The sequence below is a fragment of the Leptonotus elevatus genome, chromosome 11, assembly GCF_054856555.1.
Source record: "Leptonotus elevatus isolate MCC_2025b chromosome 11, RoL_Lele_1.0, whole genome shotgun sequence".
In the NCBI taxonomy this organism is placed as follows: Eukaryota; Metazoa; Chordata; class Actinopteri; order Syngnathiformes; family Syngnathidae; genus Leptonotus; species Leptonotus elevatus.
Genome location: NC_141249.1, coordinates 1,491,493 through 1,512,131, shown reverse-complemented (window position 1 = coordinate 1,512,131; position 20,639 = coordinate 1,491,493). Strand labels below are relative to the sequence as shown.

Here is a 20,639-nt window from a genome sequence, read left to right as displayed (position 1 = left end):
TGACTCAGAATGTCATTGTCCACCATGTTGATTCTGCAGCTGTTATTCGATGATTCATTTTTCAACAAGTTGGAGCGCCGCCCCATTGAAATCTCAAGGTTCAAGCTTATCTGAACAAAAACGTGCCTTAGCACTTTTTCTTGTTGGGGAGGGGGCTATATGTTAAAAGCAAAGTTGATGTTCCATTACTTCCAGCAAATATCGATGACATAAAAGATCAAACAACTGCAATCAACAACATGGTGGTCTGCGACATCCTGAAGTTTGGGAGGAATTCCCATATCGGCTTGATGTTGTCTTTGCTGCTGGTGGTGGCCACATTAAGCATTTGTAAAAAATGAAATAAAAACTTGAAGGTATGTACATGACGTGTCCAAGCTATAGTTTTCTATTGTTTTTCATTTTTGAAATATCGCGTAATGATTTTCGTGTATTCCTTGTGACTCACCCTGTACTTTTAACCAATTTTTGCTGTGCAGATGGGCTCAAGTTGGGCCTCATATGCGCCCTAGCTAAAACCCACTTGTGCAACCCAGCTATCTCCCATCTGAGGCCCACTGGGCTGATTATGATGTTCCTGATTGTACCCATAAGGGCTCCTTTCACACTCATGCCACACAGTTATTTTCTTACAAGCTTTATTAACAAGAAGACAAATAATACAATCAATTAAAAATTTTATTATTACTGAAGGCCAAAGAACAACAAATGGTCAGTGTTCCATCACTGTCAAACCGAATTATTCATTTTCCAACACAAATGAACCTGGAGCCCGAACCACTTGTTGAGGTGGCAAAATGTTGCTTCCTTTAATTGGCTCAAAGGGGGAAGGATTTTCCCATATATTTTTTTCAGAATGCCCTGCAGCGCTTTATTCTAGGTTTGAATATTAATCTTGTGCCTTCAAACTTGTATGAAATGGCCCATTAATAGTCCAAATAATACATATTAAGTTGAAGTATTTTTGGTGCATTTTTTGTTCCAAAAGAAAATCCTACTTACCGTATTTTCACGACCACAAGGCGCACCGTATTATAAGGCACAGTTACGGGTGCTATTTCTGTGTTTAACACACACATAAGGCGCACCGCACTATTGGGCACAGGCACGGTTAAACATACACTAGCTCAAAACGTATGGTAGCATGCCATTATGCTAAAACATATGCTAGTGCTAGCGTATGTTTAAAGAAAAGGCAGCGAGCGGAACAAAACGGAGGTCGGTTAAAGTAACAATGTATACAGTGGAGGGAGAGTAGGGGCTGGAGAACTCGCCACCAAGTTGACTCTTCCGTGCTCTCGTGTCTGTTCTCAGTCAGGTCCGCCTTTCTTGTATATAAGCAATGTGTTGTGGGAAGTCCTCCCACACAGTCAGATTTTGGACCTTGGTCCACACAAGGTGCACCTCAACATTAGGCGCACCGCAGATTTTTGAGAAAATTTAAGACTTTAACTATGACTGCCAAGCATTTTCAGAAAAGAGGATATGTGGGTGCCAGCTGATTTAAGCATTTTGACTGATCTTTCAAGATCCACAGAAAGACCAAACACAGATACTACCAAATGAAAGATTGAACTCTCATCTTTCATCAGAAAAAAAAAGTTTGTTTGTACCTTATTCCGTTTTTCAGTAATCAACAATAGAAAATAGGTTAGTTTCACCAAATGCTCTGTTTTGGACCAAAATACGGAGAAATCAAGCTTTTTGTGAAACGATATTATTTCATGCACTCTAGTGAATTTGACACCTTTTTTTTCCCATGAATAATGCCACAAACACCTAAACAGTGCTTTACTTCTGTAAAACACTACCACCAACAATGAAAAGGTGTTTTTTAATAGCAAAATATGTTTATTTACATTCAACAGTGTAACAATTTGACAAAACAATTTGGCAAACTATTTACAAATGTGTGCAACTGTGGTACTATTTACAATTGTGTGGATGTTTCAACTACACAGTTTTTCTTTTTGTCTGGTTTATTGTGTAAAACTCCCCTGCGTGCAAGGGGACGCAGCAGGATTTGCACCACAGATTAGTTTCACTGCGATTGCCCCTTCGCGTGCACTTTCTTGCCGGCCTTTTTTTCCGGAGAGTAGCAGGTATATACTGCAGTGTGTGTTTGGCCATGTTGTCATCAAGTCTACTCTTGGGATCATGATACGGTGACCTGGTGTTACGTCTGGCTTACTCATGTCCTTCAGTTCCTATACCGGGTGGTAAGAGATGTTCTGATCCATCTTATCCACTCCATTCATAGTGGCATCGTAGTCCAGAACCAGTGTCTTCTCCGTGATCAGACTGTACCCACTCCTCCGATGAATATGCATTGGACTCGGGGTACTCTTCATCGTCCGATTGAACGTCCGCCTGTGCAGAAGTGCTCGTTTTCCGGCGTTAGCATCGCTAGCCGGTGAGGCTTTACGACGCGATCGAAGCCGCCGCGTCAACGCTTCCAACTTCGGCGTCAACCTCGGAGTCACCATCATCATCATCATCAATGTGCTCTTTATCATTGGTCGATGCTTTTCGTCTTTGAAAAAAATGCTCAAGCGTGAGCTGCTTGCAACCGGTCGCCATTTTCGCTTCCTCAGCCATTCTCCCCTCAACACTCTAGCTCCGCCTCACGTCTTCTACTGACTCCTACCCGATCTTGTCCAAAGAGAGTCATCGCTGCCATTTAGTGCCCAAAAATAGTCATTATACTAACTCGACCTGCTTGATACTTTCAGCACAGCTTGCCAAGGCTTTCCTCCACCCGTTTAAAAAAACGAAACAAAAAAACATATTGAACGTCTTTGGCGGCACTCATTTGGATTTTACTAAATGTTATTAAACGTTTTTGGCGGTCAAAGAGTTAAAATGCGCCTTATAGTCGTGAAAATACGGTAATTGTAAAGCAGTATAGGCTAGGGAGTAAGCTGCATCGCCCATGATGTTATTGTGCAGAATTTGAATATTTTCAAGTGAAACCCAGCCAGTGCGCACCCATTGCCCATTCTTTGTTTCGCCCATCTACTGCCCACCTACTGCCCAAGTGGGGCCCGTCAACAAAGCCCACTCTATGCTGATGCCCAGCCAAAGCCCAATTAGACCAAGTGGTGCCCATATGGGCCCCAACTGTACGTTTTGTCTGGGTACATTCACACACTAAACTAGGGATGCACGATAATGCTATTTTTAACTGATACCGATGTCGATAACCGATAAGTAAGCCGATAATTGTTTGCTAAATGAACTTGAATACAAATATACTTTCAAGTCCTAACGTGTACAAATATATTGAAGCATTGTGTAAAGAACCATGAAGCTGAATTTTATTGATATCTCTGCTTCAAAGACAACCAGTAACTCATTTTGAGCTTGCCAAAACAAAAGTCATGTTTTAAAAATGCAACACAGAAAAGAAAGCCCACACTGGCGACTGCCATGTCCCCATTATGCATCTTCTGTGAACGCAAGGTCGTGCCCATTATGACATCACAAATATGCAACACCACCATAGGAGAGGGGGGGGGGGGTTAAGGAGTTGGGCATAACATGAGCCACAACCACAATAGATGGACCAACTTGGCATGTCTATTATTATCGGCGGATTTCTTTATTATCTGGTTTATCTGTATGACGTCAAATTGGTTGATAATTGGCGATAATTATCAACAGCTTTCTTTATTATCGGTTTTATCTGTTTGACGTCAAACTGATCGATAATTGCCGATAATTATCGGCCACCGATATTATCGTGCATCCCTACACTAAACCATGTCCACTGACTATATTGGGGTACTCAAGCGGGAGAACAGCCGCGATGCCCCCACAGAGCAGATTGACAGGCTGTCACTTCACTCACAGCGAGTTAGGAATTAAAAGTTATGATATGCGCCAATGCCTTGTATTTAATGTAGGCTAATTTAATAATGTATTGTACTAATGTAATGTTTTGATCGTTTGTCGATGTTGTCAATTTCATACGACGCCATACACGCAGCTTCATCAATGCGTCACTAATGAACCGTGTGCCTGTGTCGCAAATATCACCACACATTTTCACTTTATTCTCTTTTAAGTGGGAGGCCATTAAAATAAAAATAAAAATAGCTATGAAATATGAAACTTGAAGATGGTCTTCCTCAAGTGAGTCACCCCGTCACCCCGACACCCCGCCCCAAAATGCAAACAGGGTACTGTATATTGACTTGTACAATACAATACAATAGTGTTGTGTTCCTTACTTGAGGTGGGGGGTGGGACAAAAAAAAAAAAAACTGCGTTAAACATAACATTTTAATTTTCTTTATGTGACATCCATATCTAACATCCACAAGTTATTAACAAAGCACTTATCACAGGCCACACCAAATGGCAAATAATATTTTAATTGACATACAATTATTAAATCAAATTTCCCACTGTGGTAATGTGACATAATTTAAGCAAGAAAATACCACAAGGAGCAACAATAAAATAACCAAACTTTGGCTGATGTCTCAGAAGATGAATTGTAAGATGAATGCGATCTTTAAAGTCGAGGCTGATTTCTTCTGTTGAGAGGTCAAACGTCCTGAAGTTTTAAAGGGTTCAAATCTCAGGCGATTGCCTAACATGAGATTGGAATTGACTTTCCACTGATATTTTAACAGTTCCTGAAAATTTCAGGTTAATATCTTGTTCCTAAGGTACAGGTTGCTATGGACATTTGAAAGATGCAAGTACCAAAACTTTAAACCCGTTTTTCTCAAAACTAGGGCTTTCAACCTTCCAACATTAAAACTGCTATAACTTTGTCATCTCAAACTTCCATAGAAATCATTCAGTGCACCAAACAGCGATGACTAGTCCTCCGTGAGCATAGTGGAAACATTCTATTTATTTGCCCCATCATCACAGATGACTGATGAAAATAAAATAAATACTATAGCGAGTCTCATTATTCTCTTCATTCAAGTCAAGTTTATTTAGCCCTTAATCACAAAATAGTCTCAAAGTGCTTCACATGCCCACAGTTGACAATTATAAACAACATCCCCTAATTGAACCACAAGAGGGCAAGGACATTTTTTTTAAAACCCATTAGGGGAAAAAATAACAAACCTTGAGAAGGGACCGCAAATGTGGTAATCCCCCTTCCAGGATGACCAGGCTGCAATGGATGCCGAATGGCCAACAATTTACACAGTTTGTGATACTAAACAATATTAACTAAAATTGTTCAAAAGTCCATTTAAGAAGTTGAAGCACTGCAAGAAGATGTCACCAGTAGTTTCGGGACAGCTATATCTCCACGGTCCGGATCTCGTCCCGGTCAACTAGCGCCGAACTCAGAGCAGCATCCAAATCTAGTGTTTTGTTCATGCTGTTAATTAGGCTATACCAGGCTGTTTTTTACAGCCTGAATAAATTTAGCACAATATTCACTACCGGGCAATGTTTCCCCCCTGCGATGCTTGGCTACCGTGGCTTGTTTAGCCCAAAAAGGCGCATATGTCTTGCAGTTGGAGTGGATCAGCCGTGATTTGTATTCAGATTGCGAAGCGAACCGCACCGAGTGCGTTTGGAATCGGACCAAGACCACCCCAAAATGTGGGTCTCGGTCCGCTTGTTTGGTCCGCACCAGAATTCGTTTGTGTGTATTCAGACCTGCACAAAAGGTCCGGCTCAGCATGGGAAACGAACTCTGGTCCGTTTAAAGCAGATCAAATAGTGCTGGTCTGAATACACCCTTTAATAAAACACGAGTAAGTACTAAAACCTATTTTAAAAGAGAAAGTTTTCCTTCTTTAATGTCCTGAGCCACTAGCCTAACAGTGGCTGGAAAAAAGCTTTTGTGAAAGCGGGCTCTGAGCACTAATGCTCAGTTTGTACCCTGAGTCCATCCGCTTAAACAGGGCGTGGGATGGGTGATGGATGTCCTTGAGGATGCTTTGTGCTTTTCTCTTGCTGCGCTGATTGTCGATGGCGCCCATGGAGGGGAGGTCAGAGCCGATAACCCTCTCTGCTGTTTTGACGACCCTCTGTAGCTTCCTCTTCTCAGCCAGGTTGGTGTTCCCATACCACACCATTATGCTGCTGGTGAGGATGCTTCAACGAGTCCTCTGTAGGCCTGGGTGAGGGGCCGATGTTTGAGCCCGGCCTTCTTCAACAGCCTGATTAAATACAGCCTCTGCTGAGCTCTTTTTACTGTGGCAGCAATGTTTTGGGCTCAGCTGAGGCCCTCTGTGATGTGAAGGCCCAGGAACTTATGGCTGTTGGTCCGCTCCACCACAGTCCCGTTGATGGAAAGGGGCTGCAGAGGGGCGGCTTTCCTCCTATACAGTAGTTTACAATGAGTTATTTTGTCTACATTGAGAACAAGTTTGTTGTCCTTGCTATACACAATAATGCTGTGGACTATTTCTCTTTATGCGGATTTGTCCCCTCCATTGATGAGGTCTGGGATGGTGGTGTCGTCTGCATACTTAAAGATGATATTGTTTTCATTAGTTGAAGCACAGTCATGTGTATATAGTAAAAAAGAGTTTAGGGCTGAGGCAGCAGCCCTGCGGGGTTCCTGTACTGACTGTGAGTTCTGCAGAAACCTTCTTTTCCATCCTCACCACCTGTGGTCTGTCCGTGAGGAAGTCCAGGATCCAGTTACGAGTTGGTGTAGGTACTCCCGGATTGGCCAGTTTAGCTGTTAGCTCTCACATGTTCTCTACAACAAATAAAACGTTCATAGGTAAATTATTTGTTTAGCAACAATATAGAGTTAACGTAACCATACCCTCAGATATTCATATGAATATTCATTGAAATTAGATTTTTCAATGACTAAATTCTTCAGTGGTCCCATGAAAAGATATCATTAAAAATCTACAGAAATGTGAGTGGTGTGCTCACTTTAGTGAAATACCGTGTATGCTGTAGCTTTCAAGGGTACTGCACTTTAAAAACTTATTTTTGCTCATTACACTTGTGTCGCAAATGTAGCTTCCAAACTTGCTCTTCTATGGTCCACCTGGAACAGGAAAGACGTCTACCATACTAGCTGCTGCGAGGGAACTTTATGGGTGAGTGGTGTGTTAAATGTTGCTTTCAGGGGCAAACAAACATTGTAATTACCGGTAGCTGGATTCTTTGTGTTTACCGCTGTACTTATCATGATGTTTTCTCTCTCCTTTTTACAGTCCAGAGCTATACAAGCACAGGGTGCTTGAGCTCAATGCCTCAGATGAAAGGGGAATTCAGGTCATCAGAGAGAAGGTCAAAAACTTCGCTCAGCTCACTGTTGCAGGGACTCGGCCAGAGTGAGGACGACTTCATAAGTTCTCATAGCGCGTCCTGTATTAAAAAATTAATTAAAAAAATCTTAATGACCCTTTTGTCAGCAATTACTTGAGCATGAATTTTCTAGTGGAGTTCAACATACCTGATGTGTGCTGTCTTTGTAGTGGGAAGCCATGTCCTCCTTTTAAGATCATCATCCTGGATGAAGCTGACTCCATGACTGCACCAGCTCAGGCTGCGCTCAGAAGGACAATGGAAAAGGAATCCCGCACCACACGTTTTTGTCTCATTTGTAACTACATCAGCAGGTGAGCACGTGTCTCATCGCTGCCAAACAAAAACAAAACCTAAATTGTTATCACTGTTTGGGACCCATATACTGTATGTCTGTGTCTTCTGTAGGATCATTGAGCCTTTAACTTCCAGATGTTCCAAGTTTCGTTTTAAACCCCTTGCTGACCAGGTACAAGAAAAGCGACTGCTAGAGATCTGTGAGAAGGAGAAACTCAAATACACGAAAGAGGTATTGGTAGTAACGCAAGAAGAGGCAAACTAATGAATATAAAACTAGAACAAAGCAGTAATAATGTCTAGTTTCACTAATAAAAAAGAAAAATTTAATTAAACAACGGTGAATAACTGCACTTGAGCTTCTTCTATTGACTTTGTCTTTTTTAAATACGACTAACATTGTGTTTTGAGACTCTGCGGATTGCTTTTCCAACAAGCAGCGGCAGCTGCGGAGCCGCGTCATGTTCACCAAGGGTAGAATTTACATAGAAATAATCTAATTAATAATTAAGTAATGAATAATTTAATTTCATTGTTGGGTATGTTGACCTAAAAAAGTAATTAGTTATAGTTACAAGTTACTTCTTACAAAAAGCAATTCATTTAGCAGCGAAGTTACGGCCTCGTAAAAATTATTAGTTGCTCAGCAAAGTAACTAAAGTAGCTGATATTTTTCAATTTTCTGAGTCGCTGACATTTTAACCACCAGCGAATCACATTGCTGGAAGCATGCACGCGTGCACAAACAGCGTGCACCTGGAGGCATGCACGCTATTGGTTCATATGCTCTCCGTAGCTGGGAAGTCATTGTTTGCCACACCATGCAGTCATGGTCCCATAAAGGCCTAGATACACCAATCCAATGTCGGGAGTCGGACAGCGTTGGGTCGACGGCATGCGCCGTCTGATCAGTGTATAAATTACTGTCGTGAAGTCGGATCGAGTTGGAATACGTCGGGGCGGGGGGGTCGTTTCCAGCAAATTCGACATGTTGAATCTGCGTCAGGAGCATTTGACCATTGTGATTGGCTGTTAGCTAGCGAATCAGCGCACGGGGCAAGAAAAAGAAGTGACAGTTAGGCTGACTGCAAAGAAGGTGGCTTCAAAGCTGTGATCAATGTGGTAAATAGACATCGTTTACATTAAAACTTTTTTTTTTTTTATATAGTCGCCGTTCATCCACCTCGGCCCGACGTCCTCGTAAACACAGCCAGGCAATAGTAATTCAATCATAGCGGTGGACTCACCAGCGACAGTCCAGGTCTCCGTCAGGCAGAGGATATCCAAGTTGTTGGAAAGGAAAAACACCCTCAAAATAAACGTTTTGTTTGTCAATGACCGCTGTCTTTGCCTTCCGCGTGTTCGTTTTGTTCCGGGTAGAGAGAATGTTGGTAATCCGAATGCAGACTGGAGATCGGTGAACAGGTCCTTCGAAGGATTTATTTTACAGAATATTCCGGACACTCAAGAATGACAGACAAATGGCTGCTTCTCATCACAAGTGTGTAGATTGCTGACAATTGCAATATTCTTATACTAGCAAGAAGGGCGGTACCACCAAACCCTTCTCCCCTCCCCTTTCTCCCCACCCCTGCCCCCAGCCAAGACAGACTTTTACAGCATTCAATACACATTGACAGATGGCCTTTTGATGTGGAAATATAGGAGGTCTCAGACCTGACGTCACCTAGCATAAGATAAGACTTACAAAGAAATCCTATTAACACATTTGCTTCAACCCCAGACAAATGGCCCATTGTTGTGAAAATAGAGGAAGCCCTTCAGACATTCCGTCACCTGGAGACATTATTCAAACACTCACCAAGCTTTACTAAGGAAATTAAAACAGTTATGACTAAATCTAAACAGTTATAACTAAATCAAAACAGTTATAACTAAATCTGAGCAGAATACTCTCAACACCGCGCAATTAACAGCGCGATCCTTGTGGGAGCAGCAGGGGTGCATGGCCCTTCCGTCCGGTGGTCTCGAGAAAGCTCCTTCAGAAGCTGGAGGTCAGCACGGCCGAAGCTTTTCGCTAGCAGCCAGGAGTCGATAGGGTCCAGGATACTCTACAACAGAGTACATCCATGCATTCGGGAACAAGAAGGGGACAAATTTTGTTCCAGCACCGGTTTTCGCTTCACCAGCTGGCCGCCGCGTTTACCCCGGCGCCGCTGTCAACACCGGTATGAGTTGTTTACATTTTAATCCTGCCCCCGTAAAGAGGTTGCCGGTTGCCTTTAGGAATAATGACTACCGCCACCGATGGTACGGAGGGGAATTACTTCTCGCGCGTGCACTGAAGATACGTAATAGTCGGTGCGGTGTGTATTTACGTTATTTTTCTGTGCCGACGCCACAGAGGGTAGGCGTCGGTCACATTTGGCCAACGTCGGATTGGTGTATCTAGGCCTTAAAAGAAAAATTCACACAGAACTGCAACACATCTGCAACACACGCAGGACAAAGTCCAAGTAAAAAGTACGGTTTTGCTGAGCTTAATTTACTAGACAGTGCGTTTTAAAAAATATATATATTTTGACTATTGCTCAATGTGTATCTCGTGCACTATGTTTGGTTGTTTGTCCTCTCATTAGATCAGAAGTCTGCTGCTACGTCACATGTGGACTGTGACGTAGTCGTTCAAGATAATAATAAAAGAACAATGCATGTAAGGCTGATATGAGAGGGAAATTGATCGCGAGGTCTTCATATAAAAAAGAAAGAAAGACTTAAGCGAAAGGCTACAGGTTTTACACTCAGATTTGAGTACACGGAAACGACACATAAAAAACAATATGGATGGGAAAATAATGGAAGATGTTAAAAGGAAAAAAAGCAGATATCAATGACATCATGTTACAAGAAATACAGAAGAAAATTATGTATACAAAACAAAAATACTATGAAGCAGGGAGTAGGCATGCAAAACTCTTGGCCTATATACTAACAACCAACATCAAGATCTCTTTATAAGATAAAAGATCCTCAATCAAACTAAAAACAGATGACATTTATAAATGCTTTGAATTTTATTACAGTAAATTGTACTCTCAGGAACAGGTGAGCAATGAATCCGAAATTGATAAACTTCTGAACGGTTTGAACCTGCCTAAAGTTGGAAAGGAACATAACAATTCTCTTAGGTCTGAAATAACCATAGAAGAAATAAACACAGCAATTTCTAAACTTAAAAGTAACAAAAGCCCTGGGGCAGATGGTTATATTTCTGATAATTATCGGCAATTATCTATCAATTTGACGTCATACAGATTAACCAGATAATGAAGAAATCCGCCGATAATTAATCCATCTGTTGTTGTGCCCAACTCCTCAACCCCTGCCCTCTTCTATGGTAGTGTCGTATATTTTTAACGTCATAATGCGCGCAACCTTGTGTCCACAGAAGATGCATCATGGCGACATTGATGTCGCCAGTGTGGGCTTTCTTTACTGTCCTGATTTGGAAAATAACTATTTAACATGTATTAACATAACAAGATTATACTGTATTGTGGACACCAGTATTTTCTTTAATGGGCTTTTCACTTCTTGTACATGAAGCAATATCGAAGTGACCTTGACTGATAAGCTGCTCGGAACAGACTGGTTGCTTTCCTGTCTAGTTGACCCTTCCTTTCTTGATAATTTACTGCGCACACTCTCACAGATCACTTCTTGTAGACTGCTCTGTAAGACTTGTATATATTTGAAGCTTCAAAGACTAATTGTTTTATTCATCTCACCTAACTACTGAAAATTCCACAACACTCCCCAAAATGTTACCCTCACAGTTTTTCGTTGCATTTTAAAAACGTGAGCGTTTCGTTTTGGCAAACTCAAAATGAGTTACTGGTTGTCTTTGAAGCGGAGATATCAATAAAATTAAGCTTCATGGTGCTTTACATTGTGTTACAATTATACATTTTAGACTTATAGTAGGATTTTAAAGTATATTTGTTATTCAAGTTAATTTTCCAAACAATTATCGGATTATCGACATCGGTACTTTCTAAATTATTGTTTTATCGGTATCTGTTGAAAATAGTATTATCTTGCATCCCTAGTATTTAGGAACATTTTGACACCATTAGTACAAGATGTCCAATTGGATACTAAAGGGAGCAGCTGTCCCAGGTTCTTGGAGAGAAGCAATTGTTTCTGTAATTGCAAAGGATGGTAAAGACAAAACAATCTGTTCAAATTTATAGACCGATAAGTGTGCTCAATGTAGATTATAGATTGTTTACAGCAATTCTAGCAAGGCGTATGGAAAACATTTTGCCAGAAATTATTAGTTTAGACTAAACAGTATTCATAAAATATAGACAAATGATAATATTCATAGAACTCTTTATTATGCAGTATATTAAAGACAAAATATTGGAAGCACTGATAATTAGGGGTGTGCTAAAAAAATCGATTCGGCAATACATCGTTGCGGGCCTCATTACAATACACGTATTGATACGCAGGCGCCAGAATCGATATTGCTCGTTAACTTTAAATAGGCAGCTAAAGCAAGGTTGCTTGCGCATGTAGCACTAGTGTGGTGTAGAAACACTCTGAGTTAGTAAGGTAAGCAAGAAAATTACTTTATATTGAATAGGCTAGTTATCAGAAGTCTAGTATTTGACTCAAGGAGGGAGTGGCAAGAGACTAGATTGAGTTTGGTACCATGTATTTAAACATAAATTTACATACAAACATACAAACACAAATGTACAAACAAAATCGAAGAAATGAATGGCCATTCAAGAATAGAAAGCACTTATTCATACTAATTCAATGCTGTTCGAATGTTCTATGTTTAACCGGAGAGTTAATTAAAGAATCACGCAGTATTGATGTAAAAAACAAGTGATTGTCTGTCCAACAGTCTCAACAGATGCAACAGGTTTACATCCAGCAGTACTGAGATGTCCAGCAACACTTGATTGGCATCAGCAACACAAAAGAAGTAGTCAGCCCCACCCGCCACAGTTCATCGACAACCCACTCCAGTCATGAACAGTTGTCCAGAGGTGGGGTGGTGCAAGGGTGTTCGTGGGTTGGGTTGAGTGGGTGGCAATGGCTGTGTGTGGAACCAGAAAGAACATTTGTGGGCTACAAGGAGCCCCCTACCGGCCCAGCAGGGGAAGTGCGATTCGGACTCTCACAATCCAATGGTTCCTCCAAGAATCTGATATGGCACGTAAACAAAAGTAAAGGTGGATGATGGGCACTTCCTAACTTAGAACAATATTTCCATGCTGCACAATTGCGACATCTGTTCTGTTAGTGTGATGTGGGATATGTGGCTAAATGGAAACCTATTGAAGTTTCCTCATTTAAATGTTTAATTCAAACATACATTGGAGAATCTGAGACACTGGTTTCCATAAAAGAAAATTCAGTCAGTCCAGTGGTAACAAATACACTGCAGGTATGGTACTCAATGGTGAAACCAATAAAAAAATTAAAAAAAATCTGAAAGGAAATTGGACTACTAAAATGGATCTCATTGTAGGAAGCATTCCCAGGTATTTTATTGGGATTTTTATTCTCCATAATTTTTTGTCGTGAAACAACTTCCAATTTACACCGTTCAAATTTTAACTTTATTCAAAAATTCACACCGTATTTATGGTCTGATTCCACATTACTTACAGTACCCGCACAATTTAACATTAAATATCATTCATTTTCAATGGGACTGACATTTAACTTTTTCCTGTCCCACTTTCCACGCCAACTTTCATACATACAACTGACCATCATTACCAGTTGTATGATACTGCTCATTGGCGCGTTTGGTAAATTGCCTTGTCCTTTAACCAGAAAGTCGCGGGTTTGAATCCCACCTCCGATTGTACACTATACAATATATGGATGGCAATTATACTAAGGGATATACATGCATACCAAATGACTATCATAGTTAAACTTTTCCATCTAAATTATTGGAGGGTACTGCATGCCAAGGTGGCGCTATTGAGTGAATTTATTTTGTTTAATTTTCCATTGGATATCATTAGTTCCATTTTTCCATCTAAATGAATGGCGAGTACAGATAACACTTTTCCATATAAATTTCAACTTGCTAAAAAATTCACGCCTCCCGAGTTCTGACTGATGGGTGACTACCGATACCAGGTATTGTATCGGTGCCAATATCCGTCTTATTTTAAGGTATCAGTACTCGCGGCGGTGACCGATACCATTATGGGCCGACATTAACTATGTTTTTTTTTTTTTCAATGGGCAGTGTAACGTCTTGTGCGGCGCTGGTTTGTGAAATCCAAAAACTCCCACTAACTATGGCCAGCAGATGGCAGTATTGTATCTCTTTTCAATGGGCTCCCGTGTATCAAATTACATGAAAACATGGTGGATCTTAGGAAATAGAACGTGTACAAGGATGTGAATGATCAAAGCGTTTGTCACATTAAATCTAATTCACAGAACGTCACTAAACAAAAATATTAGTGTCAAAGTCACTGCTGTGCAGAAAATGTATCTTCGCAAAAAGCTTGTTTTCTCCTTGTTTTTTCTATTTTCACTTGATGTCACTCAAATTACCTGTTTTAGAATGGTGATTACTAAAGAATGGAATAAGGTAGAAACATACTTTTTTTCTAATGAAAGAATGGAAGCCAATCTTTCATATGGTATCCATGTTTATGTAGTCATAGCGCACAATATTCTGTTTGCCTTGAAAGTGAGTGAAAATGCTGTCACTGTTGGGGCTGTTTATTGGATAACGTTTGGCAGTAAAAGAGTTAAAAAAGGACAAATGATAAGCTTTCAGGAGTTAAAAAATGCATACAACTTGAATAATAGGGACTTCTTTAGATACTTCAAATGAAGGGACTATTATAAAGATATGAGACATGTGAAGATGAAGCCCTATTATAAAATTACTTGCAAGAGCATATGGCACCACTATCCCGAAAATTGTCATCTTGGTACCATTATTTGATGAATACTTGAGTAGGGTCAACTTTGTATGTAAAAACTAAATGGGAAAGAGAGCTGGGCGAGGTGATCTCTTGAGGGGATGTGGTATGATATAAATTCCTTTCAGAAGAACTGGGGGAATTAGCTGACATTCAGGGAAAAACTGCCTTCAGATGGACCATAACAATACCCCACATAATTTGAGTTGCAGACCCCTAATTTATACTGTATGTCCAATTATTCATAAGTGTTGCCTATAATGTTGTTTAATGTTGTGTATTTCCCATCTAGAGTATATTAGCACTGGTGAAGGTGTCAGAGGGAGACCTGCGGAAAGCCATAACCTTCCTTCAGAGTGCTGCACGCCTCAATGTCAACAATGAGATTACACAACTTTCTGTCATCGAAATAGCAGGGGTGAGATGTGATTTTTAGCTCGTACTCTCATGCTCAGTTTTTCATTGACATCATCACCTCTGACCCCTCCATTCATGTCCCTTGCTCGGTGGTGCTAAATTCATTTGAAGCCATTTCTTTGAGCTCTTTAAAAGACGTAGTTCACCAGATTAAACCACTCGGCTCCCCATTTGATTCTGTTCTCATTTTTTAAAAGAGGGTCTCCCTTAGTATCCATAAATCGTTTTTGGCAACAGTAGCCTGTCTTCTAGCGTAGTCCCCAAACAATTTAAACATGCTGGGATGCAACCCCTGCTGAAGAAACCCGGACTTGATCAAAGTGTGCTGTGAAATTCAAAACACATGCAACTTAACACCTACTTGGATGAAAATAACATCTTGGAGGTTTTCAGGTTGTTCCAGAAAGTCTAGAACCCATGGACATCACCAAACGCTGGGTTTCTTCCTTTGTGATGCTTTGCCAGGCCTTGACTGCAGCTGTCATGAGTTGTTGCATCTTTGAACATTTTTCTGCTTTAAATTTTGTCTTGAGCAAGCGAAATGCATGCTCGATTGGGCTAAGATCTGGTGATTGACTCAGCCGTTGCAGAATATTCCACTAAACTCCTAGGTTGCTTTTGCAGTATGTTTTGGATCATCGTCCATCTGTACTGTGAAGCACCGTCCAATCAACTTTGCTGCATTTTGTAGAATCCGAACACTTCAGAATTCATCCAGCTGCTTCTGTCTTTTGCCACATCATCAAAAAACACAAGTGACCCAATGCCATTGAAAGCCATGCATGCCCATGCCATCACACTAACACCACCATGTTTTACAGAAGATGTGGTGTGCTTTGGAAGTTTTTATCATGAGCTGTTCCAATTCTTCTCCTAACTTTCTGCTTCCCATCATTCAGGCAGAGGTTGATCTTAGTCTCACCTGTCCAAAGAATGTTGTTCCAGAAGTGGGCTGGCTTCGTCAGGCATTTTTTTTTGGACAAAGTCAATTCTGGCCTTTCTATTTTTGAGGCTGATAAATGGTTTGCACCTTGTGGTGAATCCTTTGTATTTTTTCTCATGGTGTCTTCTCTTTATGGTAGACTGAGATACTGATACACCTACTTCTTGGAGAGTTTTCTTCACTTGATCCAGGCCTTTTTGAGTTAACAAGCTCACCAGTGCACTTTATTTTTCTCACAGTTTACTAACAGGGATGTGATTTTTCCGCTAATTCGCGGAATTCCGCTTTTTTTATCTCCAAAAATAAAATGTTACAATTTTTTAAGTGGTAAAAAATCCGATTTCGTCTCTCGACAGCATTCCATTTTAGTGTTTCCGTAACTGAAATGAAACTGATCTTGCGATTGGCTGAAGTCTCCGTGTTGACCAATAAACGCGCTTGTTATAAAGGCATAGGCGTATGCCATTGTTTGTTGACCAATAAACGCGCTTGTTATAAAGGCATAGGAGTATGCCATTGTTCATTTCTCAGAGGTTTTTGCCGGGTGTTTAAAGAAAGATGTCCGTGATCGAACGCAAAGATGCTCCGCGAGTTAAGGAAATTGACAAGATCGTAAAAAACAAGTTTCGATGGGACTGGTTAGAGAAGGATATATCTACAAATGTTGGAAAGAAGACTGTGACGAATTTGTTCAGTGACTTTATTCGGAAGATCGATCGTGCCGGGAAAGCGCTTTGCATTTGGTGCCATGATACCATTGACTATGGTGGGAGAGGTTTCAAGCTCTTGAAAGTCACGCAAAGAGCAAAAAACACGTGAAAGAACTCCAGTCAAGAACAACAAATTATTCCATCGCTGGAAGTTTCGGTGCCCAAACGAAAACTCCAAAACTTTACGGCCTCCATCCCTTATTGACATCACAATCGGAAGCGGTAATAGAGAGACGTGATCCACCCCAACAACCTGTATCAGTTGCTGACAGAGTCGTGAATTTTGAGGTCGGTGGTAAACTTTTCAAATTAATCGAAATCAAATTTTCGAAAATATTATAACGTAATAAAAATGGCCATAAATATTTAACATGGTTAATCATTGACACAAACTCAAATGAATGCTGCATGTTTGCACTTTTCAGCTTTCAATATGTTGACTGTCTTGATGTATGCAGTTACAGAGATGATCTTAGTCAATCATGCATTCGACGAATGCATGATTGTGTTTTTACCAGAGCTTGCTGCATGAGGTATTTTATGTTTTTGTCATGCATTATGTATTAAATTAAGAATGATTGATTAAATGATTTATTGCATGGTAAATATATATGATGATATTCTCAGTGATAGTTTTTAAAAGCAAAGGCAGCCCAATGTTTTTGAATGTGACTGATTTTGAGTTGACTAAAACTGCAATTTTATATGGGATAGTTCAATATACATTGAAAATTTATGCTGTTGTTTTGTCTATTTCTTTGTCATCTGAGTGCATTGAAAGTACTTAAAAACACGGAAAACCCATGAGCTCTGGACCTAGCTGAGTGCCCGCGGCCCCCAGACCCCCGGCTAAATTTTCAGATAATTTCACTTTGGTCAAATCACATCCCTGTACTAAACTGTTGATTTGGCCAATCTTAACATTTCCGCTCTCTGATGGGTTTTTTTCTTTTCTTTTTTCAGCCTCAGGTTGGTCCGTTTCATCCCTATTGAGCACTCCTGTGACAGCATGTTGTGTGTTCACAGCAACAGCTTCCAAATGCGAACGGCACACCTAGAATAAACTCCAGACCTTTTAACTGCATAATTGATGACAGAATAATGAGGGAAGAGCCCATGCAGCTTTATTTTTTTATTTTTTTGCAGCCTTCTGAGTCAATTGTACAATTACTTTTGGTCCCTTGAAAAAGAGACTGCTACATATTAAAGAGCTGTAATTCCTAAACCCTTGCTCCAATCTCGATGTGAATACTCTCAAATTACAGCCAAGAGTCTGCACTTCTATAATTCTATATTGATTATATGATTGTATCCTGAACATTTTTCGTCAAGAGCTAAAAGAACAAAACTTGCGTCTGTCCAAATATTTTTGGGCCTAACTGTATATAAATCTTGTGCATTATTATTATTATTATTTTTATTATCACATCCGCAGAGGGCAGGAAATTTGAACCCGAATCCAGTCTGAAAACTATTGGCCAGAGGCTTGCAGGAGTACCCATTGTGAACAGCTAAAGTGTTAATCTACTAATTAGAAGATGTTTCAGTCATAAATGGTCAAATAAAAAAGGCTACCGTAAAGATGTTTTAAGGGAAAAAGTTCCATATTGCAGTTTTAAGGCATCTGTTGCATATAGCTGACAGAGCATTGGTCTGTTACTGTAAATTCATAAAGCACTGTAGACTCCAAACTATGCAAACAAAAATGCAAATCCAATATTGTTATACTCTGTTGCAGGTTGTTCCTACCAAGATGATCAACGATTTGCTTCAGGTCTGCTTTAAAGGAAGTTTTGAAAAACTAGAGTTTGCAGTCAGGGTAGGTTATCTAATGTGACTTTAGTCTCACAAGCCCTCACTTCACGTTGTCTCACGTCAAATATTTTCTTTGTCAGAGCATGGTGGATGAAGGCTACGCAGCCACACAGATCCTGAGTCAACTTCATGACTGTATCATTGAGCTGGACTTGAGTGACAAGCACAAGTCTGTCATCACTGAAAAAATAGCGGTAGGATACCTGATATATAAACGATATCAGCTGTGTCTCCAATTTACTTAAGTGTTTAGTTTGCTGATGACACTACTCTCTACTGCTCTGGAGAAAATCTGAAACAGCTTCTTATTACTATGGAAAATAAATTTAAAGTAATTTTTTAAAATTAGTTTGACATTAACAAATTATCGCTAAACTTAAACAAAAGAAAGTTCATAGTGTTTGGCACGAGACAAGTCAAGCACCAAGTCACAATTAGAGTAAATTCTCCTAAAATCAAAAGTATGAATATACATTTCTTGGTGTTGTTATTGATGAAAGATTACGTTGCAAATCCCACATAGATAATGTTTTGAATAAGGTGTCATATATACATTATATTGTTAATTATTGCTACCATATCTGACCTGTTGTCAACACAAACACAATGAAATTTTATGATCTAGTCGAGTTTAAAATTGCTCAAAGATTGTACAAAGTAGCTTATGATGCACAATGCTGTTGGCATATCTATGCACGTATAAGTGGAGTTGTTTATATGTGCAAGTTTATATGTTGGTTTTTCCTATAAGCGGTAGGGCTAAATACGTTTTTTTTTACATCTTCCTACTCCCTTTTGAACATGTAAACTGTTTAATGATGACATACATGATATGTATGTTAAACATTTATTTTCTTTTAAATCCTTTTATTTTGAACCACAATATTTCTGTTACTTGTTTATTTGTTTAATAAACAGAAACAAAACATGTAGCCACAGCAGCAGCATTTGGTGAAATAAGTTTTGCTTTTTATCAGCAGCATCTTCAGATGACCCACAGATTCAAGTCAGTCGGACAAAAGCTGTGAGAGGAGTGCTTAAAATGTGACCCCTATAATAGGCCTAAAAAGGGGCACAATTTGAAAGTAATTCCAAAATGGCTGACTTCTTGTTAGGTTAAACATTTCAAGAGGCTTTTTTGTAGGTCTTGGTCTGTTTCATATGGCTCGAACCTTTCGTAGATCTAAGTGAAGTGTACAACCGGGGCTGCTTATTTGAAAATATGTAGGTGGGTTAGTGAGCCATTTTTAAAAATCTTGCAATAAACTAAAATATTATTTTGTCAGGCCTGATATGTGTGCAAAGTTTCATGAGTTTTTGTCTGTTGACACTCAAAAAAATCAGCAGTGCATTTACATGGCGACAGAATTACACAACCATTAAGCATTTTGTCATTCGTGACGAAGGAAATATTAAAGGCAAACTTTGATGCCCCCCCCCCTCTGTCATATAGTATTACGAAAATTCAAAATCGCCCCAATCAAACCACACCCCCCCACCCCAGTTTTGTTGTCCATGGTCGTGAGATGATATAAGACAAGTTTGAAGTAAATCGGGTGAAAACTGTTTGCAAAGGAGGAAAGAGTATGACCACAGTAAATGTGCAAAAATTTGACAAAATTGGACATTCAAAAATTCATAGTTCACTTCCTGTACATTTTAGGAAAGGTCTTCCACTGACTTTTTGTGCGTCTTGGGGTGCTACACGTGCCTGCCGATTTTCAGATCCCTCGGTCAAACGTGCCAGGATTGGTTTATATTTTTCCACGCTAGGGGGCGATATAGAGCCATGTTGTAATGGCAACTTAAAGTTTTTCGCTGGCCTCGAAGAGTAGGCAAAGTTTGTTGAGTTTTTGTACATGTTTAGGTAACCAAAATCGTTTGCAGATTATAATAATTGGAGCTGCAAGGAGTTATTAAGGGCCCTTGCAGCCCAGGCCACTTTAGAGTACTTGCACGTCAGGGTACTGGCACATGGGATATTAAAAGTTATTGAAAATGGAACAATAAACTACATATGTACTTTTTTGTTTTGTGTCTGACTTGTTTATTCAAAATGTCATGAGCTTTCACGCATGTTTAGGCCACCCAAATCTGTTGTTGTGCTGCTGAGTTGTGCGATACTTGAGATCGATACCAAGTAAATACTGGTGCCAGTATCGCCGATACCGATACAAGGGATGGGTACCCGAAGACGGTACTTTTTGTGGTATGGAGCGATTTGGGTCGGTATTTCCGAGCACCGATTCACATAAAAAT

The 20,639-nt window shown here is 40.0% G+C and overlaps 1 protein-coding gene across 1 annotated transcript in view; it reads left to right on the top strand.

Moving 5' to 3' along the window:
- rfc4 (replication factor C (activator 1) 4) overlaps positions 1-20,639 on the top strand; it is a 34,755-nt gene that overhangs the window by 13,232 nt on the left and 884 nt on the right. Inside the window, 7 exon segments of the mRNA XM_086088947.1 lie at positions 6,967-7,046; positions 7,164-7,283; positions 7,428-7,571; positions 7,666-7,786; positions 14,788-14,913; positions 18,304-18,384; positions 18,461-18,574. Of these exon segments, the coding sequence (XP_085945073.1) occupies positions 6,967-7,046; positions 7,164-7,283; positions 7,428-7,571; positions 7,666-7,786; positions 14,788-14,913; positions 18,304-18,384; positions 18,461-18,574 (786 nt within the window).